Source organism: Microcaecilia unicolor, chromosome 12 (genome assembly GCF_901765095.1).
Source record: "Microcaecilia unicolor chromosome 12, aMicUni1.1, whole genome shotgun sequence".
Lineage (NCBI taxonomy): Eukaryota > Metazoa > Chordata > Amphibia > Gymnophiona > Siphonopidae > Microcaecilia > Microcaecilia unicolor.
In genome coordinates this window covers 4,191,698-4,219,598 of record NC_044042.1, presented here as the reverse complement: position 1 = coordinate 4,219,598, position 27,901 = coordinate 4,191,698, and the positions used below count along the sequence as shown (strand labels likewise).

Sequence of the window (27,901 nt, the reverse complement as noted above, 5' to 3'; positions counted from 1 at the left end):
TATTAATGCTGCCAACAGGCCTTAACCACCTCCGGATCAATGAAATCTCTTAAGCACACTGCTGCAGCGTTTTACTACTACAGAGAAAGACAAGGTAGCAAGCCTGGTCCACAGACTGCAAAGAAAAACAGAGGATAAGGTAAGACAATCAATCAATGTCCAAACGTGATGAGATAAGATGTTTTAGAACATCCCAAGGGCGACCGGCTTGTACGGAGCCCGACTGTTAATGGGGGGAGGGGGAGTAAGCTTCATCTCTGAGGTTGAGTCTTGGCAATAATGGCAGGCTGCAGTGAGCCTTGCTCGCCAAAGCCCGTGGAGGGGGGGGGGGTCAATGGGTAAAGGCTCAGGAAGGTTCTTCTGCCTTGTGCCTCTGTCCGATTGGGCAGGAAAAAGTTTAATCATGCAATGGGAAGGACTTCTCTCATAGGATCCTTCCCTCTTTTTGTAAGGAGGGGTTTAGGCTGCGGGCTTAATTCTTTCCTGCTCCTCGGAGGTGGCTAGCTCATCCATTCGTCTTGCCATGGTGGAAGGTGGTGTGGAGGACCCCAGGAGTTGAATTTGCTTGCCAGCGATTCCTTGGATGATTTTGATTGAGTAAGGCATTTTCTTCCTCCTAATCTAGCCTTCACCTCAGCTCTGGTTCCCTCTTGCCTCTCTGGAGAGGCTGCATGTGCAGCTTTAGCTGCTGACATTGTTCCACCTCACCAACAACAACAAAAAGTTTTTTTTTTTTAAAAAGGCCTCTGAGCCTGCTCCCCTGCATGACACCCAGTGATTTCACTCCTAGCCTTGCTGTCCTCCATGTTGCCTGTCCTGGAGGGGGGGGGGGTGCTTTCTGTGATATCACTGCTGGGGAGTTTTCTAGCCTAATGGTTAGAGCAGATGACTTTGAGCCATGCATAACCCTGCTGGTGGGGGTTCAGCTCCTACCCATTAGATTTTAACCTCCCTCTGGTCAGGGCTACCTATGGTTGCTTCCTTCCAGTCTGAAGCTCTTTGGATTTGCTCACACCTTTTTTCAGGAGTAGCTCAAAGTGAGTTACATTCAGGTACACTGGGTATTTCTCTGTCCCTGGAGGGCTCACAATCTAGTTTTGTACCTGAGGCAATGGAGAGTTAAGTGACTTGCCCAACATCACAAGGAGCAGCAGTGGGAATTGAACCAGGCACCTCTGGATGTCAAGACTGGTGCTCTAACCACTAGGCCACCCCTCCGCTCCCTGCGTTTTGTTTGGACTTTGGCTGCGCTACGGGTGGGTGAGATCGGCCCCAGCTATTAGGGAGGGCTTGTGGCTGGAATGCATCCAGTTCTCACCTGATGTGGTGCGTATCGAAGTGGCCAGGTCCAAACCAGACCAGGCAGCAAGGGGCCATATTTTTGTTCTGCAAGGAATAACTGGTCTGGTGACTTGTCCGTGGGCCAACTTGATCGCTTACTCCCAGGTTAGTTCTCTGTCTGCTGTCTTCTTCCTTCACGAGGCTGTCTCGCCTCTGATAAGGTTCCAGTTTGCTTGTGCTACGCTACCTTGGCTTAGAGGTATCTGGATTCAGTCCGCACTCCTTTGCATTGGTACTGCCGCCAGTGTGTAAGCAGCAGTAATCCAGCTAATTGGCAGGGGAAATCTGGGGCCTTTATGGGCAATATTAGGGAGAAGGATTCGGCCTGCAGTCTCTCCTTCAACCACTGGGGGCAGTTCTTCTGTGACTGAGGAGCTGCTTCCTGTTTTCTTCTTTCCTTTTTTTGCGGTGCTGCTGTCCCCTAATCAGTATGGATAATGGGCCACTCCTTCATCCACTTGATGGGTCAAAGAGCTGCGGATCACCCTGGCGGGCTTCATCTGGCTATCAAGGTGGGGAGACTGGAAAATGCACTGGCTGGACCTGGTCCCATTACTTTGGCGATACAAGTGGTAAGAAAAGTACCTGGACCTGTAGTAATTCACCTCGGAGGAAATGATGTCAGTTCCCAGTCTTGAAAGCCGTGGTTCAACATGTTGAAAGGCAATCTCAAGATATTGTTAATCTGGTTCCCTTTCACTTCCTTTTATGGTCTGACATTGTTCCTCGACCTTGCTGCATTGGGGATAGGAGGTGGATTGGGGGCCTAGTGAAGTTACTCGACAGTCGGAAAATGGCTCACTGCACAAGGTAGCTATCAAATCTGCCACCCTTGGGTGGATGTGGCTTGCTCTGATCGCTATGGCAGAGACACTGTCGATTTATCTGATGCTGGACTTGACTTGTTTTGAACCATCTACAGGAGGCAGTAGAAGCGGTGTTATGGCCGCCAGCTCATTTTGTAGTGAGGAGGGGGACCACCTTTCAGTTCATCCCCCTGGTGGGAGTACCCAACATAGGAGGGGTTCAAAGAAGGTCCTTTGAACAAGCCATGACAAGACAGTGCACGTTAAGCCTAAACTCACAATTTTGTCCTGGAGGTCCAGGCTTAGCTTTGCTCTAGCTGTTTATGGTGGATCATACTTTACTTAAGTTTTCTTTGATTGTTTGCTGATAATGACAGGCAGTCCCCCTTGGGTTTGCTTTAAATAAAGTTACATGGTTGCCAGACGATAGAATGTTATCAATAGAATCTGAGTCTCGGGTACTCAAGAGTGATTTTGGATTCTTCTTTACCTTACTGTTCACAGGTTAACTATCTCTGGAGAAAGACAATGGTTAAATTAAGGCAATTGAAACTGTCTTATATAACCTCCCTATCAACCCACTCATTACTTTTACCTCACCCATTTCTATTCTTCTATCACCTTCTCCTACTACTCCAACCAGAGTTACACCTAATCACACTGACCACCCTTCAACATCTTCAGTCCTTCTGTGACTGTTCTCTTGTGCTTGACTGCTTAAATATTTTAAATTTAAATGCTTTACTTTTCGTCTATTAGATTGTAAGCTCTTTGAGCAGGGACTGTCTTTCTTCTGTGTTTGTACAGCGCTGCGTACACTTTGTAGCGCTCTAGAAATGTTAAATAGTAGTAATAGTAGTAGTATTAGACCACTTTTTACGAAGGATACATCTGCACTTATACTTCAGATGTTCACACTTCCTCATCTTGATTACTGTAACGTATTGCATCTGGGATTATCCTCTAAATAGCTTTACAAATTACAGTTTATTCAGAATACTGCGGTGCTATTAATCTTCAAGATCAATAGATACACTAGTGTCTCAAAGTATATGATGAAGTTGCATTGGTTACTGGTACGAGAGCGTATTTCTTTTAAATCATTATGCATACTGTACCAAGTTCTTCATGGACTTATGTCTTGTCTTCTGATAACCACATTTTTCTAATTCTTCATTTGGATTTTCCTCATGATTGGTCAATCAAATTGGTTCTGCGTTCTGCATGTTTTCGTAAGACGAGATTTAGAAAATTATTTAATACAGTTTTTTTTGGTTGTGATTGTCCCATTATGAAACTCTCTCCCACAGTGCATTAGGATTGCGAGAGATTACCTTAAATTTCGTAGGATGTTAAAGACCTACTTTTTTGAACGCTGTTATTAAAGTATTTCTTCTTTGGTTACTTATGTCATGATGTTATCTTGAATGTCTTTCTAATTTTATTGTACATCACACTGAACCCTCAATGTAGGGAAATTGCGATTAATAAGCCTATATTGACATTGACTTAATCTTCACCAATAAATGAAGCTACGGCCTGTTTTTACTCCACTCTGTCGTCCGACTCTTTTTCCTAAGTAATTGAAATAATTGCGTTGGTGTCATCGAGTAGGTTATGCGTTGGTAAATCAGCTCTGGAGATGAATGCCCGGCACTTACAAAGCGACGCAGTGAAAATGTATGAATAAGGCATAGATCCAAGAATGATCAACCAGATGCTTTAAAGTATTTCCTCATAGACTAATTCCCCAATAATAGCTGCTGGGGAGAGACTGCAGCAGGGAGCAGAGCAGGAAATGATCAAGATCAAGAGGCCGAGAGTCATCTAGATGCAGGATTACCACATAATTATGAAAGGGCCTGACTGAACGATCAGGGGCCATGCATTAGTCCCAACAAACAGACATACCGTTTCATTATCTGTTTGTAGCCCACCTGTATCAAAAGTTCTAGCTGAGAACAAACTCCACACTAGAGAATACAGAAAAACAACAACACAATTCAATAAACAACCCAAAAACAATAATCCTCTGGAGAACTAGAAGTAGAGATGCCGGCTGGTCATTCCACATCAGAGCTGTAGAGTGAAAGACACAACACAGCCTCACAGCCCGTGGTCTGTCTTATTTCCTTTCATTTTCCTCTGACACAGTCCATTCTCAGAGGAAACATGCATGTGTGTTAGTGTGTTTCTATATGTTGTAATTAATATTATTACGTTACTGGTATATTTTAACGGTGTTTTATTTCTCTGATTTCCTTACCATTGCCAGGATTAATCACTTTTACTGATTTAACTCATAGTCTAGCAAGACTCTTATCTCTGTCTCTCATCACTCTGCTCAGGGCATAAAGAAAGTAGATCCACAGCAGTTCTCTGTTCTGACATCAACCTCTTATCTCAGGAAGAAATGATGTTATGTTTTGGTGGTGCACCAGAGGAGGAGGGATTGATGTCTTGTGCTGGGTGCTATGGTTTTCTTAGGTCTCATGCCACTATCAAGCTAACAATGGGAAAATTGCTCAGCGTCTCAATTCAGTATGTAAACCTAAAAACTAGAGAGGTGGGAGAAGTGAATGAGCAAGCAGTCTGGGTTCATTTCTTTAGCTTATCTGGACTCAGAGAAGCCCCTGACTGGTGACTCAGTCCTGCTGCAAAGCATTCAGGGAGTTTCTCAATATGCAAAACCCAAGAAAAGAAGCTAAACACAAAACAGTGAGGACTGATGATCCTTATGACCAAGTGCCAAGGTGTTTGCCCTATAGGGGAAGGGAGAGGGGCTGGAACACCTGCTAGTTACCCCATCCAGCCTCTGACAGGTTGGAGTGGAGGAGTAGCCTAGTGGTTAGTGCAGCGGACTCTGATTCTGAGGAACTGGGTTCAATTCCCACTGCAGCTCCTTGTGACTCTGGGCAAGTCACTTAACCCTCCATTGCCCCAGGTACAAAATAAGTACCTGAATATATGTAAACCGCTTTGAATGTAGTTGCAAAAACCTCAGAAAGGCGGTATATCAAGTCCCATTTCCCTTTCCCTAGGCATGGTTGGACCTCCAAATCTTTTCCTCCCTCTGCCTCCACTCACAGTTTTCAGGGCTCTGCTTCAATGATGCAGTGAATGCTGAACTAAGGCAGCCTGCGCTCAGGGGCAATGATGGGGAGGACAGAGCTGCTGTGGGACCTGTGAAAGTCCCATTTCCCTTTCCCCCTTTCCTTTATGACATCACAATATCAGAAGTGAGCCAAGTATCGGGCAATCAAGCCATTGTGACATCACTGATGAGATTGGCTCTTATTGGTGGAATGAGTGGAGGAGTGGCCTAGTGGTTAGTGCAGTGGACTTTGATCCTGGGGAACTGTATTGGGCAATCAAGCCATTGTGACATCACTGACGAGGTTGGCTCTTATTGGTGGAATGAGTGGAGGAGTAGCCTAGTGGTTAGTGCAGTGAACTCTGACTCTGGGGAACTGGGTTCGATTCCCACTGCAGCTCCTTGTGACTCTGGGCAAGTCACTTAACCCTCCATTGCCCCTGGTACAAAATAAGTACCTGAATATATGTAAACCGCTTTGAATGTAGTTGCAAAATACCACAGAAAGGCGGTATGTGAAGTCCCAGTTCCCTTTCCCTTCCCTTCATCTGTCTGTCCAAGGGTTACAATGTTACCCCCTTGATTCCTAATCATGCATTCTCTCTATCTCTCTCTCTGAGGCAATAAAAAGAGCTTTTCATATTTCCTTTAAATGCAAATGTAAGCAGTTTTCCATGTCAGCTCAGAGACCAGCTGCCCTTCAATCGGACACATCTGGAGCTAGCAGACTGCCTGGAGTCCCGTTCACTTCCCTCTGGTCACAGAAATGGGCATTTGCAGTATATCTTACAGTCTGGCATCTGCCTGCACTGGGCAGTCTGTCAGCCCGTCTCAATGCTTCCAGCCCCTGAGACCCTCTGCACCCACCAAATATCCAGACCCTAATCCACTGTCAGCAAAACATTACAGTCTTCATTGAGCCTGCCATGAGTGGGAAAGCGCGGGGTACAAATGTAACAAAAACAAAAAAAACACTCAGCCGAAGCAGATTGGAGGAGTCGCCTAATGGTTAATGCAGTGGCTTGAGAGCCAGGGAAACCAGGATGAATTCCCAGGGTAGCTCCTTGTGACTCTGGGCAAGTCACTTAACCCTCCATTGCCCCTGGTACAAAATAAGTACCTGTGCAGCTGATCGACATCACAGTGATGCTGTAGGTTAAGACCTGAAATAACATCGCCACCATCTTTTTTCATTTAGTTGGCGTTGGAAGTGAAATTGAAGTGAACGATGGAGGCATCATTTAAGGGTTATCTCCTTGTCCTGAACAGAACGATCAAAACCTGATCATGTCGACAGTTGTGAGATCACTTTTGAATTGCAAGTTTTTTGATATGATACCTTTAAAGATGTTATTTAAAAGATCTGAGTGGGGTGCACATGGCAGAGCTGATGATGACATGAAGTTATGAAGTCTTGCTAAAAATTTAAGCAAGTATGTCTTTTGAAACTCCCCTTTCACTTTACAAATGATTGATGACTGAAACAAGCTGGCACAGTAGAGATTGTTAAAGAAAAAAGGGTTAACTTTAATTGTAACGTAAATCCCATACCATCCTCGTAGCTTTTCTTTGCACCGCTTCCATTTTTATAACATCCTTCGCAAGGTTTTGGAGGCCGTACCTTGCGAAGGATGTTAAAAAAATGGAAGCGGTGCAAAGAAAAGCTACGAGGATGGTATGGGATTTACGTTCCAAGACGTATGAAGAGAGGCTTGCTGACCTGAACATGTACACCCTGGAGGAAAGGAGGAACATGGGTGATATGATACAGACGTTCAAATATTTGAAAGATATTAATCCGCAAACAAATCTTTTCCGGAGATGGGAAGGCGGTAGAACGAGAGGACATGAAATGAGATTGAAGGGGGGCAGACTCAGGAAAGATGTCAGGAAGTATTTTTTCACAGAGAGGGTGGTAGACGCTTGGAATGCCCTCCCGCGGGAGGTGGTGGAGATGAAAACGGTAACGGAGTTCAAACATGCGTGGGATATGCATAGAGGAATCCTGTGCAGAAGGAATGGATCCTCAGAAGCTTAGCTGAAATTGGGTGGCGGAGCAGGTGGGGGGAAGAGGGGGTGGTGGTTGGGAGGCGAGGATAGGGGAGGGCAGACTTATACGGTCTGTACCAGAGCCGGTGATGGGAGGCGGGACTGGTGGTTGGGAGGCGGGAAATACTGCTGGGCAGACTTATATGGTCTGTGCCCTGAAAAGGACAGGTACAAATTCAAGGTAAGGTATACACATACGAGTTTGTCTTGGGCAGACTGGATGGACCATGCAGGTCTTTTTCTGCTGTCTTCTACTATGTTACTATGTGGTTTGTATGAATACATGGTTAACCTGAAAATTTGATTTGGAGAGTTGTTCTTTTTGCTCTGTGTCCCACAGACAGAAACATCCAGAGCGTTTATGGTTTACAGCCTGACAGGGATGAAGGAAGGACAAATGGAGGTATGACTGCTATTTTGGGGAGGGGCAGATACCCCCTTCCTTCCTTTTGATCCTACTTTCCATGGTGCCAGATTAGGTAAAGCAACTCACCTTCTGCCCTCAACCCAGAGAACCACATCCTGCATTTGGAGACCCACCTCCCCCATCACCACCACCACCATCACTGTATTCGATCTGGTTATGTTTCCCTGCTTCCCTGCTCCGGGATCTGAAGCCACTGATCCAACGGTTGAGAAATACTGTCCAGTTTCACGTTCTTTAATATACGTAACAATTTCCAAAGCGGAGAGAGAAAGAGAGATGAGAGGAAGGATCTTTTCATAGCCTTCTCATGTTCTTAATAACCCAGGCCATTCCTACCAGAAATTCTGGCCTCCTTCTCTGAGTCAAAGGATGAAGGCCTCTAGCAGGGATCCAAGCCCACGACTCCTCTGTCATCAACTCTCTGCCTCTGATCTTAGGTGATTGCTGCTCATCTTTGCCACTGACTTTCCTCCCTCAACTTCTGTGTTTCCAGCTTTAAGTGGTTGAGGTCCTCAGGACAGAGACTGGAGGAGCTACAACGTAGGATAAACAGACTGTCCCAAGCAGTGGCGATCCTAGGTCGGCTGCTACCCGGGGCAGATCGCCGCTGCGCACCCCCCTCCCCCCGGGGTGCAGCGGCATCCGTCCCCCCAGGGTGCAGCACTACACCCCCCCCCCCCCCGGCGCAATGACACCCCCCTTCCCGGCGCATTAACCCCCCCCCCCCCGGGATGCATTCTTGGTTGCTGGAGGGTGCAGAGAGCAGCCGCGCGCCTGTCGGCTCCACTGGCTCCCTGCTCCCTCTGCCCCGGAACAGGAAGTAACCTGTTCCGTCCACAGAGGTAGCATCGAACCAGCGGAGCCGACAGGTGCGCGGCTGCTCTCTGCACCCTCCAGCAGTGTGCACCCGGGGCGGACCGCCCCCACCGCCCCGCCCTTGCTACACCACTGGTCCCAAGACACTCTTAGGAAGAAAGTAAGGGGCGTCAAATAATAGCCTGCGCTGTTGTAGACGTGTGTATTAAACGCGCGCAGGTCCATGTTTCAGCACACCTGCATCAAAGGCCTTTTTCGGTTGAAAATGGACATGTGGCAAAATCAAAATTGGCGTGCGTCCATTTTGGGCCTGAGAACTTACTGCCACCCACTGACTTAGCGGTAAGGTTTCACATGTTAACCAGGTGGTAATCATCAGCGCGCGCACACTGCCAGTTAGCGCCATGCGGTAGAAAATAAAAAATTATTTTCAGCCGCGCGTATCGGATGTGTGTACAAAATGGAATTACCGCCTGGACACACAGTTGGCGGGCGGTACTTCCAAATTGACACGCATTGGACGTGCGTAGGTGCCTACAGTCTTTAGTAAAAGGGCCCCTAAATTCGTTTTTGGTGGCGCACCAGGAGATTGGGGGATTGACGTCTTCATGCTGGATGTTGTGGTTTTCTCTTCACTGGATTTCCAAGCGTCTGCCTTTCCTTGCTCATTGCCAAGCTCGACGACAGTGACATCATCTTTGCTGGTTCAACTCAAGCTGCTCTGAAAAAGTTACAAATGCTTCAAAATACAGCGATCCATCCGCTCTGCCATGCTAAAAAAAACACAATTGTGATTCACCACTTAAGTACATAAGTAATGCTATACTGGGAAAAGACCAAGGATCCATCGAGCCCAGCATCTTGTCCACGACAGCAGCCAATCCAGGCCAAGGGCACCTGGCAAGCTTCCCAAATGTACAAACATTCTATACATGTTATTCCTGGAATTTTGGATTTTTCCAAGTCCGTTTAGTAGCGGTTTATGGACTTGTCCTTTAGGAAACCGTCCAACCCCTTTTTAAACTCTGCTAACCGCCTTTACCACATTTTCCGGCAATGAATTCCAGAGTTTAATTACGTGTTGGGTGAAGAAAAATTTTCTCCGATTTGTTTTAAATTTACTACACTGTAGTTTAATCGCATGCCCCCTAGTCCTAGTATTTTTGGAAAGCGTGAACAGACGCTTCACATCCACCTGTTCCACTCCACTCCTTATTTTATATGCCTCTATCATGTCTCCCCTCAGCCGTCTCTTCTCCAAGCTGTATAGCCCTAGCCTCCTTAGTCTTTCTTCATAGGGAAGTCGTCCCATCCACGCTATCATTTTAGTCGCCCTTCGCTGCACCTTTTCCAATTCTACTATATCTTTCTTGAGATGCGGCGACCAGAATTGAACACAATACTCAAGGTGCGGTCACACCATGGAGCGAAACAACGGCATTATAACATCCTCACACCTGTTTTTCATACCTTTCCTAATAATACCCAACATTCTATTCACTTTCCTAGCCGCAGCAGCACACTGAGCAGAAGGTTTGCTGCTGCGGCTAGGAAAGCGAATAGAATGTCTCCTCAGAGACCACCACTGGTTGACTGTCCCTGTTCATTTGCAATACGAAATTCTCTTACTAGCTTTTAAAGCCTTTCCACTAAACCCTATTTATTTATTTATTTATTTGCAGTATTTGTATCCCCCATTTTCCCGCACACTAGCAGGCTCAATGTGGCTTACAAGACACTAAGTACATAAGTACATAAGTAGTGCCATACTGGGAAAGACCAAAGGTCCATCTAGCCCAGCATCCTGTCACCGACAGTGGCCAATCCAGGTCAAGGGCACCTGGCACGCTCCCCAAACGTAAAAACATTCCAGACAAGTTATACCTAAAAATGCGGAATTTTTCCAAGTCCATTTAATAGCGGTCTATGGACTTGTCCTTTAGGAATCTATCTAACCCCTTTTTAAACTCCGTCAAGCTAACCGCCCGTACCACGTTCTCCGGCAACGAATTCCAGAGTCTAATTACACGTTGGGTGAAGAAAAATTTTCTCTGATTCGTTTTAAATTTACCACACTGTAGCTTCAACTCATGCCCTCTAGTCCTAGTATTTTTGGATAGCGTGAACAGTCGCTTCACATCCACCCGATCCATTCCACTCATTATTTTATACACTTCTATCATATCTCCCCTCAGCCGTCTCTTCTCCAAGCTGAAAAGCCCTAGCCTTCTCAGCCTCTCTTCGTAGGAAAGTCGTCCCATCCCCACTATCATTTTCGTCGCCCTTCGCTGTACCTTTTCCAATTCTACTATATCTTTTTTGAGATACGGAGACCAGTACTGAACACAATACTCCAGGTGCGGTCGCACCATGGAGCGATACAACGGCATTATAACATCCGCACACCTGGACTCCATACCCTTCCTAATAACACCCAACATTCTATTCGCTTTCCTAGCCGCAGCAGCACACTGAGCAGAAGGTTTCAGCGTATCATCGACGACGACACCCAGATCCCTTTCTTGATCCGTAACTCCTAACGCGGAACCTTGCAAGACGTAGCTATAATTCGGGTTCCTCTTACCCACATGCATCACTTTGCACTTGTCAACATTGAACTTCATCTGCCACTTGCACGCCCATTCTCCCAGTCTCGCAAGGTCCTCCTGTAATCGTTCACATTCCTCCTGCGACTTGACGACCCTGAATAATTTTGTGTCATCGGCGAATTTAATTACCTCACTAGTTATTCCCATCTCTAGGTCATTTATAAATACATTAAAAAGCAACGGACCCAGCACAGACCCCTGCGGGACCCCACTAACTACCCTCCTCCACTGAGAATACTGGCCACGCAATCCTACTCTCTGCTTCCTATCTTTCAACCAGTTCTTAATCCATAATAATACCCTACCTCCGATTCCATGACTCTGCAATTTCTTCAGGAGTCTTTCGTGCGGCACTTTGTCAAACGCCTTCTGAAAATCCAGATATACAATATCAACCGGCTCCCCATTGTCCACATGTTTGCTTACCCCCTCAAAAAAATGCATTAGATTGGTGAGGCAAGACTTCCCTTCACTAAATCCGTGCTGACTTTGTCTCATCAGTCCATGTTTTTGTATATGCTCTGCAATTTTATTCTTAATAATAGCCTCCACCATCTTGCCCGGCACCGACGTCAGACTCACCGGTCTATAATTTCCCGGATCTCCTCTGGAACCCTTCTTAAAAATCGGAGTAACATTGGCTACCCTCCAGTCTTCCGGTACTACACTCGATTTTAGGGACAGATTGCATATTTCTAACAGTAGCTCCGCAAGTTCATTTTTTAGTTCTATTAATACTCTGGGATGAATACCATCAGGTCCCGGTGATTTACTACTCTTCAGCTTGCTGAACTGACCCATTACATCCTCCAAGGTTACAGAGAATTTGTTTAGTTTCTCCGACTCCCCCGCTTCAAATATTCTTTCCGGCACCGGTGTCCCCCCCAAATCCTCCTCGGTGAAGACCGAAGCAAAGAATTCATTTAATTTCTCCGCTACGGCTTTGTCCTCCTTGATCGCCCCTTTAACACCATTTTCGTCCAGCGGCCCAACCGACTCTTTGGCCGGTTTCCTGCTTTTAATGTATCTAAAAAAATTTTTACTATGTATTTTTGCTTCCAACGCTAATTTCTTCTCAAAGTCCTTTTTTGCCCTCCTTATCTCCGCTTTGCATTTGGCTTGGCATTCCTTATGATCTATCCTGTTACTTTCAGTTGGTTCTCTTCTCCACTTTCTGAAGGATTGTTTTTTGGCTCTAATGATTTCCTTTATCTTACTGTTTAGCCACGCCGGCTGACGTTTAGTCTTTTTTCCCTTTTTTCTAATACGTGGAATATATTTGTCCTGAACCTCCAGGATGGTGTTTTTAAACAGCATCCACGCCTGATGCAAGTTTTTTACTCTGCGAGCTGCTCCTTTCAGTCTTTTTTTCACCATTTTTCTCATTTTGTCGTAATCACCTTTTCTATAGTTAAACGCTAGCGTACTTGATTTCCTAGTTTCACTTCCTTCAATGCCAATATCAAAACCGATCATATTATGATCACTGTTATCAAGCGGCCCTCGTATCGTTACCCCCTGCACTAGATTGGTGAACACCAAGTACGGCAGGTGTTTAACAAATACAATTAGAAATAGGATCAGGGAAGGTAGGGACAAGTGGGTAAAATGTGACAAAGAAATAAGAAATAGCAATGTCCTTTGAATCAGTGCAGAGTCCAGCCAGCTAAGCAGAAGCAGTAGGGTATGCCTTGCAAAATAGAGAGGTCTTTAAATTTCCTCTGAATTCTAGATGGTCATGTATCGTTTTCACACTTTTAGGTAATGCATTCCACATCTGCTTACTCAAGTAGGAGAAACTGGACGCTTAGGACGTTTTATATTTAAGACCAACGCAGTTTGGATAATGAAGGCTAATATAAGTGCGAGATGAGCTGGTACTATTCCTGGCCGGCAGATCAATTAGATCAATCACATAACCTGGGGCATCACCGTAGATCATCTTGTGGACCAAGGTACAAAGTTTGAAGATAATGTGGTCCAAAACAGGGAGCCGGTGTAGTTTCAGTCGAAGGGGTGTAGTGCTGTCATATCTTGTTTTGTTGTATATCAATCTGGCAGCAGTGTTCTGGGCAGTCTGGAGTTTTTTCAGAAGCTGTACTTTACAACCCGCATATAATCCATTACAATAGTCCCCTGCCTGGTCATTTTGCTCTATCAAGGATCAAGGAACGGTCCTGCCTGGCCCTAAACCAGCTCAACATGAGTGTACGAGACAGAGTGCTTTTTTTTACTTCATGGCTCCTGCAACCTGGAACAACCTCCCTTTAGAGATTCGATGTGAGCAATCTCTTCCTAAATTCAAGGTTGCCATTAAAATCAACCTCTATTAAGAAGGCTTTCAGTGTCCAGTCGTCTGTGCCTACATCTTTCCTCACCTCCCTGCCTTCCATCCCACCCTGCCCTATTTCTCTCCAACTTTTACCCCTTTTGTTTGTCCCTCATCTCATCCTCTTTTCTTGTGCATGGTTCTTCCTTAGTCTGTAAACCGCTTAGCCCTGTTTGCTACTACTACTACTACTACTACTTAACATTTCTAGAGCGCTACTGCTGGGTCATGCATCCCAGAGGTGGCTGCATGCATGTTTGGACAAAACAAAAAACTACCAAGATGCAATCTTATTTATATGCAAAACATTTCTAATTCTCAGCTTTATAGCAGGGATCTTCTATAGGCTGATGCAGGCTACCAGTGACACAAGTTAAGAAAGCGTTAAAGACAAGAGAGAATGTCCTTTCCAACTGCTAGCGAGGAGGAAGCAGAGAATGAGCAGGTTCAATGGTGAAATATCTCCTCTTTCCAGGCTCATTGATCCATGGCACATCCCTCTGCCTAAATCTCGTCCTATTCCCAGAGGGTTCCCTCCCTTCTGTGACTATCCTCAGACTCTTTGTAGATTCCTCTGACATCTACAAAATCACATCTGTGCTGTCTTCCGGATAAAGCCTATCTCTACCTACCTCCATCCCGTGGACACCTTTTGGGATACTGATCAGCTGCAGCCTCTACTCCAGGGACCCTGAACCTCTTCCTCATCATGCAGACCTGGTCCCTGCAGCAGCCCTGCCTAGCAGCTCACATGAGGAGAGAGGCGGGGAAAGAAAGCGGCCAGTGCAGGGCCCCAGGGGAGGCAGGAGGCAGGCATTCCGTAAACCATTAGTGGCAAAGGGGAGGTTATGCAGCGCCAGCCCCTAGCCCAGCAGAAGTAACAGTGACAAGGCAACTTGATTACTGAGGAGAAGAGGACAGGTAAGGCCAGCTAATTTTACATTTCCTTTGCACTGCAAATATGCAAAAAAGAAAATGCTTTTCTCTGATTTTTGGACATAAGAACATCTAGCCCAGTATCCTGTTTCCAACAGTGACCAGTCAAGGTCACAAGCACCTGGCAGAGTCCCAAAGAATTGCAAGATTCGAGGCTATTGACCCCAGAGATAAGCAGTGGTTTTCCCCAGGTCTAACGTTTATGGACTTTACCTCCAGGAATTTGTTTAAATCTTTTTGAAACCCAGCTACGTTAACTGCTTTTACCACTTTGTCCGACAATGAGCTCCAGAGCTTAACTACACATTAAGTCGAGTGAAAAAATATTTTCAACTATTTGTTCTAAATGTGCCACTATGTGACTTCTTTGTACTTTTTGAAAGAGTAAATAATTGATTCATGTTTTGTTCCACTCCAGATTTTATAGACCCCTAACACACACCCTCTCAGCTGTCTCTTCTCCAAGCTGAAGAGCCCTAACCTCTTTAGCCTTTCCTCCTATGACAGTTAAAGCCGTACATTGATGGAGTGGAGAAAAGCCATTCTAGACTTACTAAGTCCCACCAGTCTAACCTGGTTTAATCAAATAGAAGTCTATAAAATAATGAGTGGAGTGGAACGGGTAGACGTGAATCATTTTGTTTACTCTTTCCAAACATACTAGGACTAGAGGGCATGCGATGAAGCTACAAAGTAGTGAATTTAAAACGAATCAGAGAAAATATGTCTTCATTCAACGTGTAATTAAACTCTGGAATTCATTGCCAGAGAATGTGGTAAAGGCAGTTAGCTTAGCAGGGTTTTAAAAAGGTTTGGACGGTTTCCTAAAGGAAAAGTCCATAGACCATTATTAAATTGACTTGGGAAAATCCACTGCTTATTTCTGGGATAAGCAGCATAAAATGTATTGAGCTTTTTTGGGATCTTGCCAGGTATGTGTGACCTGGATTGGCCACTGTTGCAAACAGGACGCTGGGCTTGACGGACCTTTGGTCTGTCCCAGTGTGGCAATACTTATGTATTTATGAATGTCCCCATTCCAGCCTACAGTGTGTGGGAGTCGTAGCAATGGAAGGGCGGAGCTGGACATGTATGTGCTGTGGGGATAGAAGGCAAAGCACAGGTATAGCAGGGGAAGCTGCAGAGCAGCAGAGGGATCCATTGGCAGAGCTGGAACAGCAGGGGGTGCTGCAGAGTGGATGTGAGATACATTGGTAGAGCTGTGGGGAGGGGACTTTACGTACTGGAACAGCAGGGACCATAGGAGCCAACTTTTCAAAATTATTGGGGGTGCTAAGCCCAATGGAAATGCCCCCTCCCTGGACACATACAAGGAATTTTCTCAATATTGGGGGTACTCAAGCACCCACAGAGTCGGCTCCAATGGCAGGGACTGCTGCAGGGCAGGAGTGAAGTTCATTAGCAGAGCTGTATGAGATTGGGGGCAGAGGTGACTCAGAACTGGAATAGCATGGGGTACTGCAGGGTAGGAATGAGGTACCATGGCGGGGCTGTGTGTAGGGTCCCAGCACTGGAATAGAAGGGGATGCTATAAGGCAAGAGTGAGGTACATTGCCAGACCTGTTTGGGATTGGAGGGGAAGGGAGTTTCAATACTGGAACAGCATTGGGTTCTGTAGAGCTGGAATGAGGTATATTGGCATAGCTGTGTGTGGGGGGGGAGGGGCAGTTCATTATTAGAATAGTAGAGAGTGCTACAAGGCAGGAGTGAGGTATGTTGGCAGAGCCCTGTGTTTGTGGTGGTGGTGGTAGGGAGGGAGGGGGGGGTTCGGTACAATAATAGCGGGGGCTGCTGCAGAGGAGGAATGAAATGTACTGGCAAGAACTGTGTCCACCTCCAAAAGTCACTTGAAGCTGTGTCTGAATCTAAATGTGCTGCACATGGCAGCCGTCAGAAAAGCACTGCAGTGGCTTGTAGCCAGCAGCGAGGGGCACTGCCAGGGTTTGTTCCACATAGCCCAGAGCTCCCTGCCATCTACCTCTGCCACCTCCCAGCATACAATGTTTGCTGGGGAGACTCTGGTTATGCACAGCAATATTTATTCTCAGCAAGGGAGAGAAAGAGAACATCACATACTTACAAAGAGGCTCAACAGAGAATCCAACAACACAATCCTTCTCCCTGAGCAGGTGTCAGAGGGGGGCATCTCGGGCAGGAGAGCACTAGGGGGGCTGGTGCCAAGCGTCTGACTGACGATTTCTGCTTCCGGCATGGATTTCAGCTCATTAAGGAACAGTAAAATGCAGAAAGGGTCCAGATTCCGGTCTATCCCAAAGTCTGGAAGCTGAGCGTAGGTTTAGCCATCCCCATCTCATTCCAAACCCAGAGGCAAAGGGGAAGAGCTGTGAGTCCTGGGGAGGCAGAGGAGCCAGAGCGAACTGTCGGCCTGTATGTGTGTGTCTGTGAGTGCTGTGTGTACATCTTTAACTGTGGATAGAGAATGACATGGGGATGGGGACCCGCAGTAACTGTGGGGATGGGGATGGGGCCGGGGACAGATCCCACGGGAAAACTGGGTGGGGATGGGGACAAACTTTGTCCCCAAGTCATTTTCTACTTTGAAGCCTGTCAATGAACTGGATTGTTATTTATGTTTGAGTGATGCAGACAACGATATTTTGATTTTTTGGAAAAACAAGCAAACATGCTGGCCACAGATAGCAAAATTTGCATGGGGGATCCTGTACATCCTGCTACCAACATATCTTCCATGGAGTTCTATTGCAGGAGGGACTGTGGAAGACAGGAGAGCTAGATTGAATCCTGAAATTGTTGATGACTTCTTCTTTATCCACAGATTAAAAAATCATGACAGTGCTTCATAGGGCATATTTCTCCCCTCTAGGGCATACAGAACGGGTTGTATTTTGTATCCCTGGACATTTTAACAGGTAAAAATTTTACTAACAAGATAAGACAGATTGTGACTCTGACATGGTGATATATGCTGTCATATGCCCATGTGATCTGTGGTATATTGGACAAACGGGGAAAAAAGTGAAACATCGCTTAGCCCAACATTTAAGCAATATTCGTTTGTCTAAAATAGATACTCCGTTAGTTGAGCACTGGATGACTGAGAAACATGCTATATCCGAACTCACGTTTGTGGTGTTGGTACAATTCAGAGTGGGGGAAGGGGGAAATATCATGCAGAAATTGAGGTGTAAAGGACAACGATTAATATATGAATGGCGAATGGTACACCCAACAGGGCTTAATAAGGAAGTGGAGTGGGCTGGGATATGAGTTCTTCCTGCCTCAGGTGGAGCTATTGTTCCCGTATATTTAAAGAGAGCGCATGCGCTGGCGTTTTCAGCAGCAGCGCCATTATTCTGTGACTCCTGAGGGAGATCAGACCTGTGGAAGCAGCCGTATTGATCTTGAAGGTACTATTCAATGAAGTATTGTAGTGTAAAAAATCTCTCTATATAAAACGCACCTCCAACATTCTAATGAAGCCTCCATAAGTCCCAACATTTTAAATCTGTGGTGGTGTAGATCAAAGTTTGCCCATGAGTGTTTGCCCTGCCCTCGCCTGTAAGGGAAGGGATGCTACTTTAGCTATCATAAGAGGGGGGGGAGAGAGGGGGGGGCAAAGTGGAAGAGAGGAGTAGGGGGGGGGAACACACTCACTCTCTCACACTCACTGTGTCTCACATATGCACTCGCACACAGTCATTCTGAAACACACACACTCACTCACAGATACACAACCACACAGACACAATCTCTCTCTGACACACAATCGCACAGTCACTCTCTCTCTCTCTCACACAGTCACTCTCACACACACACTCACTCAAACAAACACACTACGAGGAAAACCTGGATAGCGCCCGTTTCATTTGTTTCGGAAATGGGCCTTTTTTACTAGTATATATATAAAATGTTACTAGCATTAGGAAAAGGATATTCCTATGGTTTATATGTCTGTTTCCTTCAGTGCGTTTTTTCTAGAAAAAAGGTGCCGGTACTCAAATGCCAGGCCACCCTTCAAGGGTGGGGTGATCACTGAGTGACCCACCCCACAATAGCCAGGGCCCCTGCAACCAGTCACAGAACCTATGACAAGGCAGAATTGGTGTGTAGAGACTGAGCTCTTTCATTAAAACTTGGGGACCATGGGTTAATTTTAGCAGACAAAGGAAAAGGTGCCGGTACTCAGTACCCCCAAGTACCTCCTCAAAAAAAGCCCTGGTTTCCTTTCTAGTTAAACCCCTGAAGACGCCACTGGGTGAAACACATCGATTGCGTAGGGTTTGACGCTGTTGGGTGCTGTTCATTAAGCCGACCAGCTTAGGTCATGGTAGTGATTGAAAGTTGGTGAGGTGAAGCATATAATCTGGACAGTGAGACGTTAAAGGTCTGAAGTGTCATGGGAATAAAGAGAATATTTTCAGCGAACGTTAACACAAATTGAAGATTTTTTGATATAAGGTTGGAATACAGAAAAGAAGAAATATTAAGGAAGAGAACAATGTGTATTGTGGATTAAGGACTCTGAGTATTATGGTGGACTGATATAAGTACTTTGGATTCAGAGCAGAATCTTTGGGTGTAAAAAAATGTTTAAAAAGTTTTGATCCCATGCACTTTGGGTCCTGAAGGGTCGAATGTAATAGGGTGCATGAATACACGGTGTATGACTGAAAGGAGAGAGTGGTTGGAAGAGTGATAGAGGAAAAGTGGGATGTAGAAAAACCATTAGGAAATACATGTATAGAAATGGTTTATTATATGTTTGCGATAAAAGGAAAAACGCATAAATGTAGTTACTTATGGGTTGATTTAATGAATATGTATGAGAGAGATTTGCATATTACTGAGGTAACAGGCGTGGAAATCTGGCTCCTGCATGTTCGTTAGGGATATGCTAAAAGCCCGATTGGCTGGTGGTTCCCCAGGACAGGTTTCAGAACCGCTGTTCTAGAGCACTTTACAATCAGGAGGACAACTCCAGACAGAGATACACAGCCACATCTGGGCAGGAGGGTCAAGCATACTGGACAGAGGTTCTGGGAGGGAGATGCCAGTATTGTGTTCAGCAAAATAATTATAACAGGCATAATTAATTAAAATGACTTATTAAAGGCATGTAGTGCCAGAGCAGGGATTTGAACCTAGAAGGTCTTCCAACTACCAGCCCTGTGCTCCTATCATGCCTACAACACAGGGTGAAGAAGAGTTTTTGGAACAAAGAAATGTTAACAGACTGATGGCATGAAGGGATTTATAAAACAACACCCGCCTCAGCTTTTTCTGTGCTGGGTGACCCCTTTTTAAGCAACACTAATTATTGCTTTCCTCTGCCTAACACAGAAAAGACACAGGATGCTGCAGCCTTATTGTGGCCATCCCATCCCACCCCGCCCCACCTACATACCCCCTCTAGATAATCAAGAGTTACTCTGCCTGTCCCCCAGTTACTAATCCCTTCCCTTCCCTCACCATCATACCTGCAGAAAGTAAGGAAACCAGACATCCCCAATTTTCAGGGAATGCCCTGAATTTACATAAAAGCTCCTGATTAGTCCTTCTCAATATAGCAGGTGTCCCCAGTTGGGAAAAAAACTTCTCCTTGCCCATCTCTGTGCAGCACAAGGCAGCGGGGTCTCTGGCACCAAAATCCCCAGCTACTGAACAAAGAGAGGAGAGCTGAAAACACAGCCCCAGAACTCAGATGCTGGATCATGGTGCCCGTCATCAAATTGGACCCAGCGGCCCAACCCTGCCATGCTGAGCCTGCTGACCCGACATCCTGACCTCATGATGGCTTTACAGCTTGACAGGCAGAATTGACAGAACAGCAAAAGAAGTTTGACCACCCAGCCGCAGTCCAGCCCCACTGCAGAGGACTGATTTCCCATGTGGTGCCCACCAAAAGGAGAATCTCAGCCTGACACCTCACAGGGAGAGGGGGGGGGGAATTGGGGACATAGCAAAGGAGGTAAGAAAGTGGGTGGATGGGGTGGGGGACAGGCTGCCGTTTATTTTATTATTTTGGGGCTGACAAAAGTGGATATACCGGACAGGGTCAAAAAGCAAAGGGATGATGGTCAACTGCAGGGGGGGGGGGAGTGAGGAAAGCTGGACAAGAGGAAGAAAGGGAAGCTAGAGAGAGATGGTCCCCTGGGAGGAGGGCAGAGCATGGGGGAAGATGGTCAAGAGGAAGCAAAGGAAGCAAGGAGGAGATACTGGACCCAGGGAGAGGGAGCAGCAAGGGAAGCAAGGGGGAGATGCTGGACACCAATGTTTCCAAGGTGCTTGGGCAGTCCTCCATCATTTGTACCACTGGGAATGGTGCAGGTTCAGTCACAAAGGGTGAGTTCCTCAGAAGCAACTGGACAGCTGACAGGTAGGTGAAAGGTAAAAAGCAAGAGAATGAGGACTGAAGGGTGAAATTCGAGTGAACTGACTTGCAGCCATTCCCAACCCACTCTTCAGAGCACACCTTGTCCTATCGGGTTTTCAGGATATCCACAATGAATATGCATGAGATAGATTTGCCTGTACTGCCTCAATTGTGTGCAAATCTAACTCATGAATATTCATTGTGGATATCCTGAAAACCCGATGGGAACAAGGTTATGCCCTGAGGACTGGGTTAGGAAAGGCTGGAATAGAGAAGCAGAAAAAAACGAACTGGAGGAAAGATCAACAAGTCAGAAACATATATAAAGGAGGAAAGGAAGAAGGCAAAAGGTGACAGGAGAAATGGCTAATGGAGAGAGACCCTGGAGAGAGAGCTACAGGAGGAGAAAACAGAATAAAGCAAAAAAGAACAATTGGGACCAGCACGACGAGAAAAATAAAATGAAAATAGAATTGTAAAATTCTAACTGGAATATGTCAGCTCTGGGAAATATGATCTCTAATGTCTTCGTATCTTCCTCAGAATGAAACGAAATGCAATTCTGTTTCTATTTCTCTCAGTCCCGCATGGCAGAGACAGTCTGGCTTTTGTCTGCATATTCCCTTCCTCTGTATTTGATTTTGCAAGTGGGACCCAGGTGAGTGATTCTGTTAGCAGAATTGGCTTTTTTGTTACTTAATTAATTCTTTCTATGTGGGACATACCAGCCAGTCAGAAAACTATATAATATACTTTTAAGATATAAAGTCATATAATATTTTGTTTACTAGATTATAATTTTTATAATGGAAAGCTACTGGGAGTGGGGTAGGTCCCGTCCCACCCTGCCCAATCCCACCTCACCCCGTCCCATCCCAGCCACACTGTGCACCACCCAGGTGTCCCTGATTTACAAACAAAAAACCTGGTAGCCTTAACATAAAGGATATCGCAGTTACTGATTCCTCCCTCCACCATCACAGTCACTGAAGGATACTGGCTGTTACTTTGGCTATCCCACTTACTGATCCTTTCCCAGCCTCCACAGTCATAGAAATGGTACTGCAATTACTCTGCCTCTATCACTTACTGATCCCTCCCCCACCTTCATACTCACAGAAATAATACTGCAATTACTCTGCCTCTATCACTTACTGATCCCTCTCCCACCTTCATACTCACAGAAATAATACTGCAATTACTCTGCCTCTATCACTTACTGATCCCTCTTCCACCTTCATACTCACAGAAAAAATACTGCAATTACTCTGCCTCTATCACTTACTGATCCCTCTTCCACCTTCATACTCACAGAAATAATACTGCAATTACTCTGCCTCTATCACTTACTGATCCCTCCCCCACCTTCATACTCACAGAAATAATACTGCAATTACTCTGCCTCTATCACTTACTGATCCCTCCCCCACCTTCATACTCACAGAAATAATACTGCAATTACTCTGCCTCTATCACTTACTGATCCCTCCCCCACCTTCATACTCACAGAAATAATACTGCAATTACTCTGCCTCTATCACTTACTGATCCCTCTTCCACCTTCATACTCACAGAAAAAATACTGCAATTACTCTGCCTATATCACTTACTGATCCCTCTCCCACCTTCATACTCACAGAAATAATACTGCAATTACTCTGCCTCTATCACTTACTGATCCCTCCCCCACCTTCATACTCACAGAAATAATACTGCAATTACTCTGCCTCTATCACTTAGTGATCCCTCCCCCACCTTCATACTCACAGAAATAATACTGCAATTACTCTGCCTCTATCACTTACTGATCCCTCTCCCACCTTCATACTCACAGAAATAATACTGCAATTACTCTGCCTCTATCATTTAGTGATCCCTCCCCCACCTTCATACTCACAGAAATAATACTGCAATTACTCTGCCTCTATCACTTAGTGATCCCTCCCCCACCTTCATACTCACAGAAATAATACCAGTTACTCTGCTTCTATCACTTACTGATCCCTCCCACCTTCATACACACAGAAATAATACTGCAATTACTCTGCCTCTATCACTTACTGATCCCTCCCCCACCTTCATACTCACAGAAATAATACTGCAATTACTCTGCCTCTATCACTTAGTGATCCCTCCCCCACCTTTATACTCACAGAAATAATACTGCAATTACTCTGCCTCTATCACTTACTGATCCCTCTTCCACCTTCATACTCACAGAAAAAATACTGCAATTACTCTGCCTCTATCACTTACTGATCCCTCTTCCACCTTCATACTCACAGAAATAATACTGCAATTACTCTGCCTCTATCACTTACTGATCCCTCCCCCACCTTCATACTCACAGAAATAATACTGCAATTACTCTGCCTCTATCACTTACTGATCCCTCCCACACCTTCATACTCACAGAAATAATACTGCAATTACTCTGCCTCTATCACTTACTGATCCCTCCCCCACCTTCATACTCACAGAAATAATACTGCAATTACTCTGCCTCTATCACTTACTGATCCCTCTCCCACCTTCATACTCACAGAAATAATACTGCAATTACTCTGCCTCTATCATTTAGTGATCCCTCCCCCACCTTCATACTCACAGAAATAATACTGCAATTACTCTGCCTCTATCACTTAGTGATCCCTCCCCCACCTTCATACTCACAGAAATAATACCAGTTACTCTGCTTCTATCACTTACTGATCCCTCCCACCTTCATACACACAGAAATAATATTGCAATTACTCTGCCTCTATCACTTACTGATCCCTCTCCCACCTTCATACTCACAGAAATAATACTGCAATTACTCTGCCTCTATCACTTACTGATCCCTCTCCCACCTTCATACTCACAGAAATAATACTTTAAAGTTGTTTTTTGCTCATGGTGCAAAAACACTTTGGTCATGAAAGCAATCAGATAGCAAGGTGCTAATGTACTATCAGGGTGATCCCAATGATTAGGCATGATTGGCAGTTGCCTAGGGTAGTTGCTTCTGAGGGGCAGCAAAAAGCGCCGCAGTTAATGCAAAACAGATCCTGACGGCTACAATCTGAAAGAACCATCAATGTGTCCTCATATGCGCAGGAAGGGTAGGACACTTTGAAACAAGCCATTTACCTGAATAGAGTAACGGGGCTGAGAACCAGTGGAGCCCTGTTCAGATCCCACCGCTGCGCACTGGGCAAGTCACTTAATCCTCCATTTCCCCAGGTACAAACTGAGATTGTAAACCATCCAGGGACAGAAAAATACCCACTGTATCTGAATGTATATCACTTGCAGGCAGTATAGAAGAAATTAAAAGAAAGAACTATGCAAATTGCACACCCCACAACATTTAATATTTAGAAGCGTGACGTCCTGGGGCAGGGGAGCGCAGATTAGGGGCCTGAAAGTTAACTGAGAGGGTCGTAAGGCGAAGCGTCACCTCTTGCACCGGCCCTGTGAATCCATATGCAACAGATTGTGAATCTCAACCAAATGACTGAGAAAACTTGAGAACCATCCACAGCTCAACACTCAGACAAAGGTTTCAATTTAACTGGAAAGAAATTGTGTCTTCCCAGCTAGAGTTACTCTGTCCCGCAGCATTACTCTCCTACTCACATATCCCCCCCCCCCCCCCCTCCCAATGCATTCATACCCACGGAAAAGGATACTGCAGCGTTATTCTGTCTGCTCCACTCACAGATTCCTGCTTCCTTTCCACAGACGAATCGGAGTCAGACATCCAGCTCTCCCTGTTCCTTATAAAAGCAGCTCCTCAGCTCTTTTTCACTGCCTAGTGTCCTTTTCTGGGGTTTTACTGGATTGGAGTCCTGACGTGTCCCAGCAAATGTGCCTCTCCCCTCCTCCCCCTGAGCTATCAGGTCTCAAGCAATGACTAGAGGGATCTGTAAAGTGTAGGTAACAGGATCATTTTGGAACCCAGGGACCCAATGCCTGGTCCTGTGACTGAGCAGGGTTTCTCCATGTCATCCAGCCCACCCCAGCCCCCTCCCTACTGATGAACTTTGCTCTAATTTTCTGTTGCATCACAACAACATTTAGAAATAAGAATATTTGAAAAACCTGGATCCCGAGAAGGGGAGAGGGGAAGGGTGGCAGCATCTGGTGCATGACTCACTGTACTGTATGCCCGGCATGTGGCGTAGTCTCTGCTGTACTGTGTTCCTCTCTGCCCCCCATGCAGCCAGACTGTGACTCGGAGATTTTTCTAGTACTGAGTGACAAAAGTTTAAAGTTCCAAAAGCCTGAGACCAGCGGGAGGATTGTCAAACTCATGGTGGCCTGGTCTCTGAGCAGATAACTGCGGATGGGAGAGGGACACCCCGCAATCCCTGACTTGGGGACAGCAAATCAATTGCTCTCAATTAAGCAAAGCTAGAATGACCAGTGTCAGGAAACCCCCTGCACAGAGACTAATATTACATAAGTACATAAGTATTGCCATACTGGGACAGACCAAAGCTCCATCAAGCCCAGCATCCTGTTTCCAACAGTGGCCAATCCAGGTCACAAATACCTGGCAAGATCCCGAAAAAGTACAAAACATTTTATACTGCTTATCCCAGAAATAGTGGATTTTCCCCAAGTCCATTTAATAACGGTCTATGAACGTTTCCTTTAGGAAGCCGTCTAAACCTTTTTTAAACTCCGCTAAGCTAACCGCCTTTACCACATTCTCTGGCAACGAATTCCAGAGTTTAATTACATGTTGAGTGAAGAAACATTTTCTCCGATTCATTTTAAATTTACTACTTTGTAGCTTCATCGCATACCACCTAGTCCTAGAATTTTTGGAAAGCGTAAACAGACGCTTCACGTCTACCCGTTCAACTCCACTCATTATTACATAGACCTCTATCATATCTCCCCTCAGCTGCTTTTTCTCTAATGGTATAGTTTTAAATAGGCCCAGAAAGGTGATGAGAGCAGAAGGTATCAGAAGCCAGGAAGCTTTGTGAGGCTCCTCAGATGCAGAGAAGCACGGATACACCTGCGTCATTGCAACAGGAAGGGAAACTGGTCTGATGGGATGGCAATGTGGTCTACAGCCTTCCACAGCAAACAACCATCACTGTTAATAAACAGACCATTTCATTTGTCCTAGAGCTAAACAGATGTGACAGTGACAGAGCAGGAAGTTATGAGCTGTAACCCATAGTTTGTTCCCAGCCCCGATACTCACTATTAAGTGCCCACCCACGGCCCTTCATCAGTAATGACGAATCTTGCTCTAAGGTGGGGGAGGAAGGAGTTCAGCTGTTCCTGTCACTTCTCTTTCTGTAATTTTACCCTGCCAGGGCCACATGGAACCTCACCAAAACATTTCAACCCCATGCCAACACTGCTCCAACAGAGGCACATACAGACACACAGCTTAGTCTGGGTACTGAGTGTGACCAGACTCAGTTACACACAACCCCCTGTATATCCGGGAATCTCCTGCCCAATCCAGGAAACGATACTCAGGAGAATTATTCAAAACCAACCCGTTTGCTCTGCTACATCTCCCTGGGGTCACAGGTACTAGGCCCATCTCAGCTGTATAAAACAGAACTTTGTTTTCCTACGTGTGGCATTCGCCTTAACTCTCTTTGGCAAAATGACTTGCGCTGTCTCCTTCTGACACAAGCCACAGGAAACACAGCCACTTGTACCTGGACCACTTGTAGTCATCCTATGCTCTTGACTCCAGCAGCTTTTGAAGCCAGTACCGAGCTATTGAAAGGAAAGGTCTTGGTTAACACAGTCTGAGACCCAGAGGCAGTGCGTTTTTTCTAGCAAAAAAGGTGCCGGTACTCAAATTCCAGGCCACCCTTCAGGGGTGGGGTGATCACTGAGGGACCCACCCCACAATATCCAGGCCCCCTGCAACCAGGCAGAATTGGTGGGTAGAGCCTGAGCTCTTTCATTAAAACTTGGGGTCGATGGCTCAATTTTAGCAGACAATGGAACAGGTGCCGGTACTCAGTACCCCCAAGTACCCCCTCAAAAAAAGCCCTGCCCAGAGGATACAGGAGTGGAAACCAGCCTCAGAGCTGGACTATTTCAAGGGAGCACAGGGACCCTATCTTCCACCACTGCTTCATAATCCAGCTGGAGCAGAAGAACAACCAAGGGAAAGCTTCTCAACACTAGATATCTCTCTGGGGAGAAACAGCCGACGTGAACCAGAAAGCGAAATCCAGTGCAAGATCCACAGCGCATGGAGTAACAGACTCTTCTCCAGTCCCATCCAATGCTACTCTTTTCCAGTAACACAGTGGCCCCAGGTCTAGCCCCAGCCCCTGAAAGATCGAGGGTCAGCTGATGACTGTAAGGAGGGAGCACCTCTGGGATGTTTCACATCACTGCCCCTCCCCCATCTCCCACAGGTGGATGTTTCAGTGGGTTTAATCCCCTTGTATCAAACACATGAAAGATTCTGGTAGGTCATTAGCTTCCCGAGAGCAGCCTCCAGCTATTGCTGCTATTAATACCTCACTGACTATCTATAGCTGAATCAGAGCCTTTGGTAGGGGTCAAGACCAGGGTGGGGGGGGTTACTGCCTTCTCTCCACCAAAACCTCTGCCCCAGACCTCCTCCTTCCAGCCCTCCTATCTATACTGTAGTTGTTAAAATCTCCATTATTCCTCTTAACGCTTAATAATTCAATGCTCACTCATCAATGAGATGAGAAAAGGTGGAAGGGGAAGGTGTCATCTGCTCATCTTTCTTAGCTGACCTGAAGAATGTCTAAGCTCACAAATATATTGTTATATCACACAGATGCAGTAACTGTTATAATTCCGAATTACATCAGCCTTTCCCATCCCATCACTTTGAAAAACACTTGGTCAGAGAAGAGAACAGTCTCCTCCATCGGTGACTCCTCTCAGAGCTGCCAAGTTACCCAGTTCCAGGATGGAATTTTTAGGTCGGTCCTGCATTTCCCATAACCCATCCTGAAGCATTATGGGACCTGCAGCACTGATTTCAATGGATACAATCAAGGACTCCAAATCCCACACTGTATGTCCGGATTTACCCAGACGTGTCCTCTTTTTGAGGGCATGTCCGGGCAACCGGGCGGGTTTTGACAATCTGCCCGTTTGTC

At 45.8% G+C, this 27,901-nt stretch overlaps 1 protein-coding gene across 3 annotated transcripts in view; it reads right to left on the bottom strand.

Annotated features, from left to right (window-relative positions):
- TMCC2 (transmembrane and coiled-coil domain family 2) overlaps window positions 1-27,901 on the bottom strand; it is a 64,749-nt gene that overhangs the window by 16,901 nt on the left and 19,947 nt on the right. The window contains exon 1 of one of the 3 annotated variants that reach the window (XM_030221755.1): window positions 14,104-14,192. The exons of the other annotated variants lie outside the window; for them this stretch is intronic. Coding sequence (XP_030077615.1) covers window positions 14,104-14,109 — 6 coding nt within the window. The 5' untranslated portion in view covers window positions 14,110-14,192. Of the gene's footprint in view, window positions 1-14,103; window positions 14,193-27,901 lie in introns of those variants that run through there. 3 annotated transcript variants of the gene reach the window in all.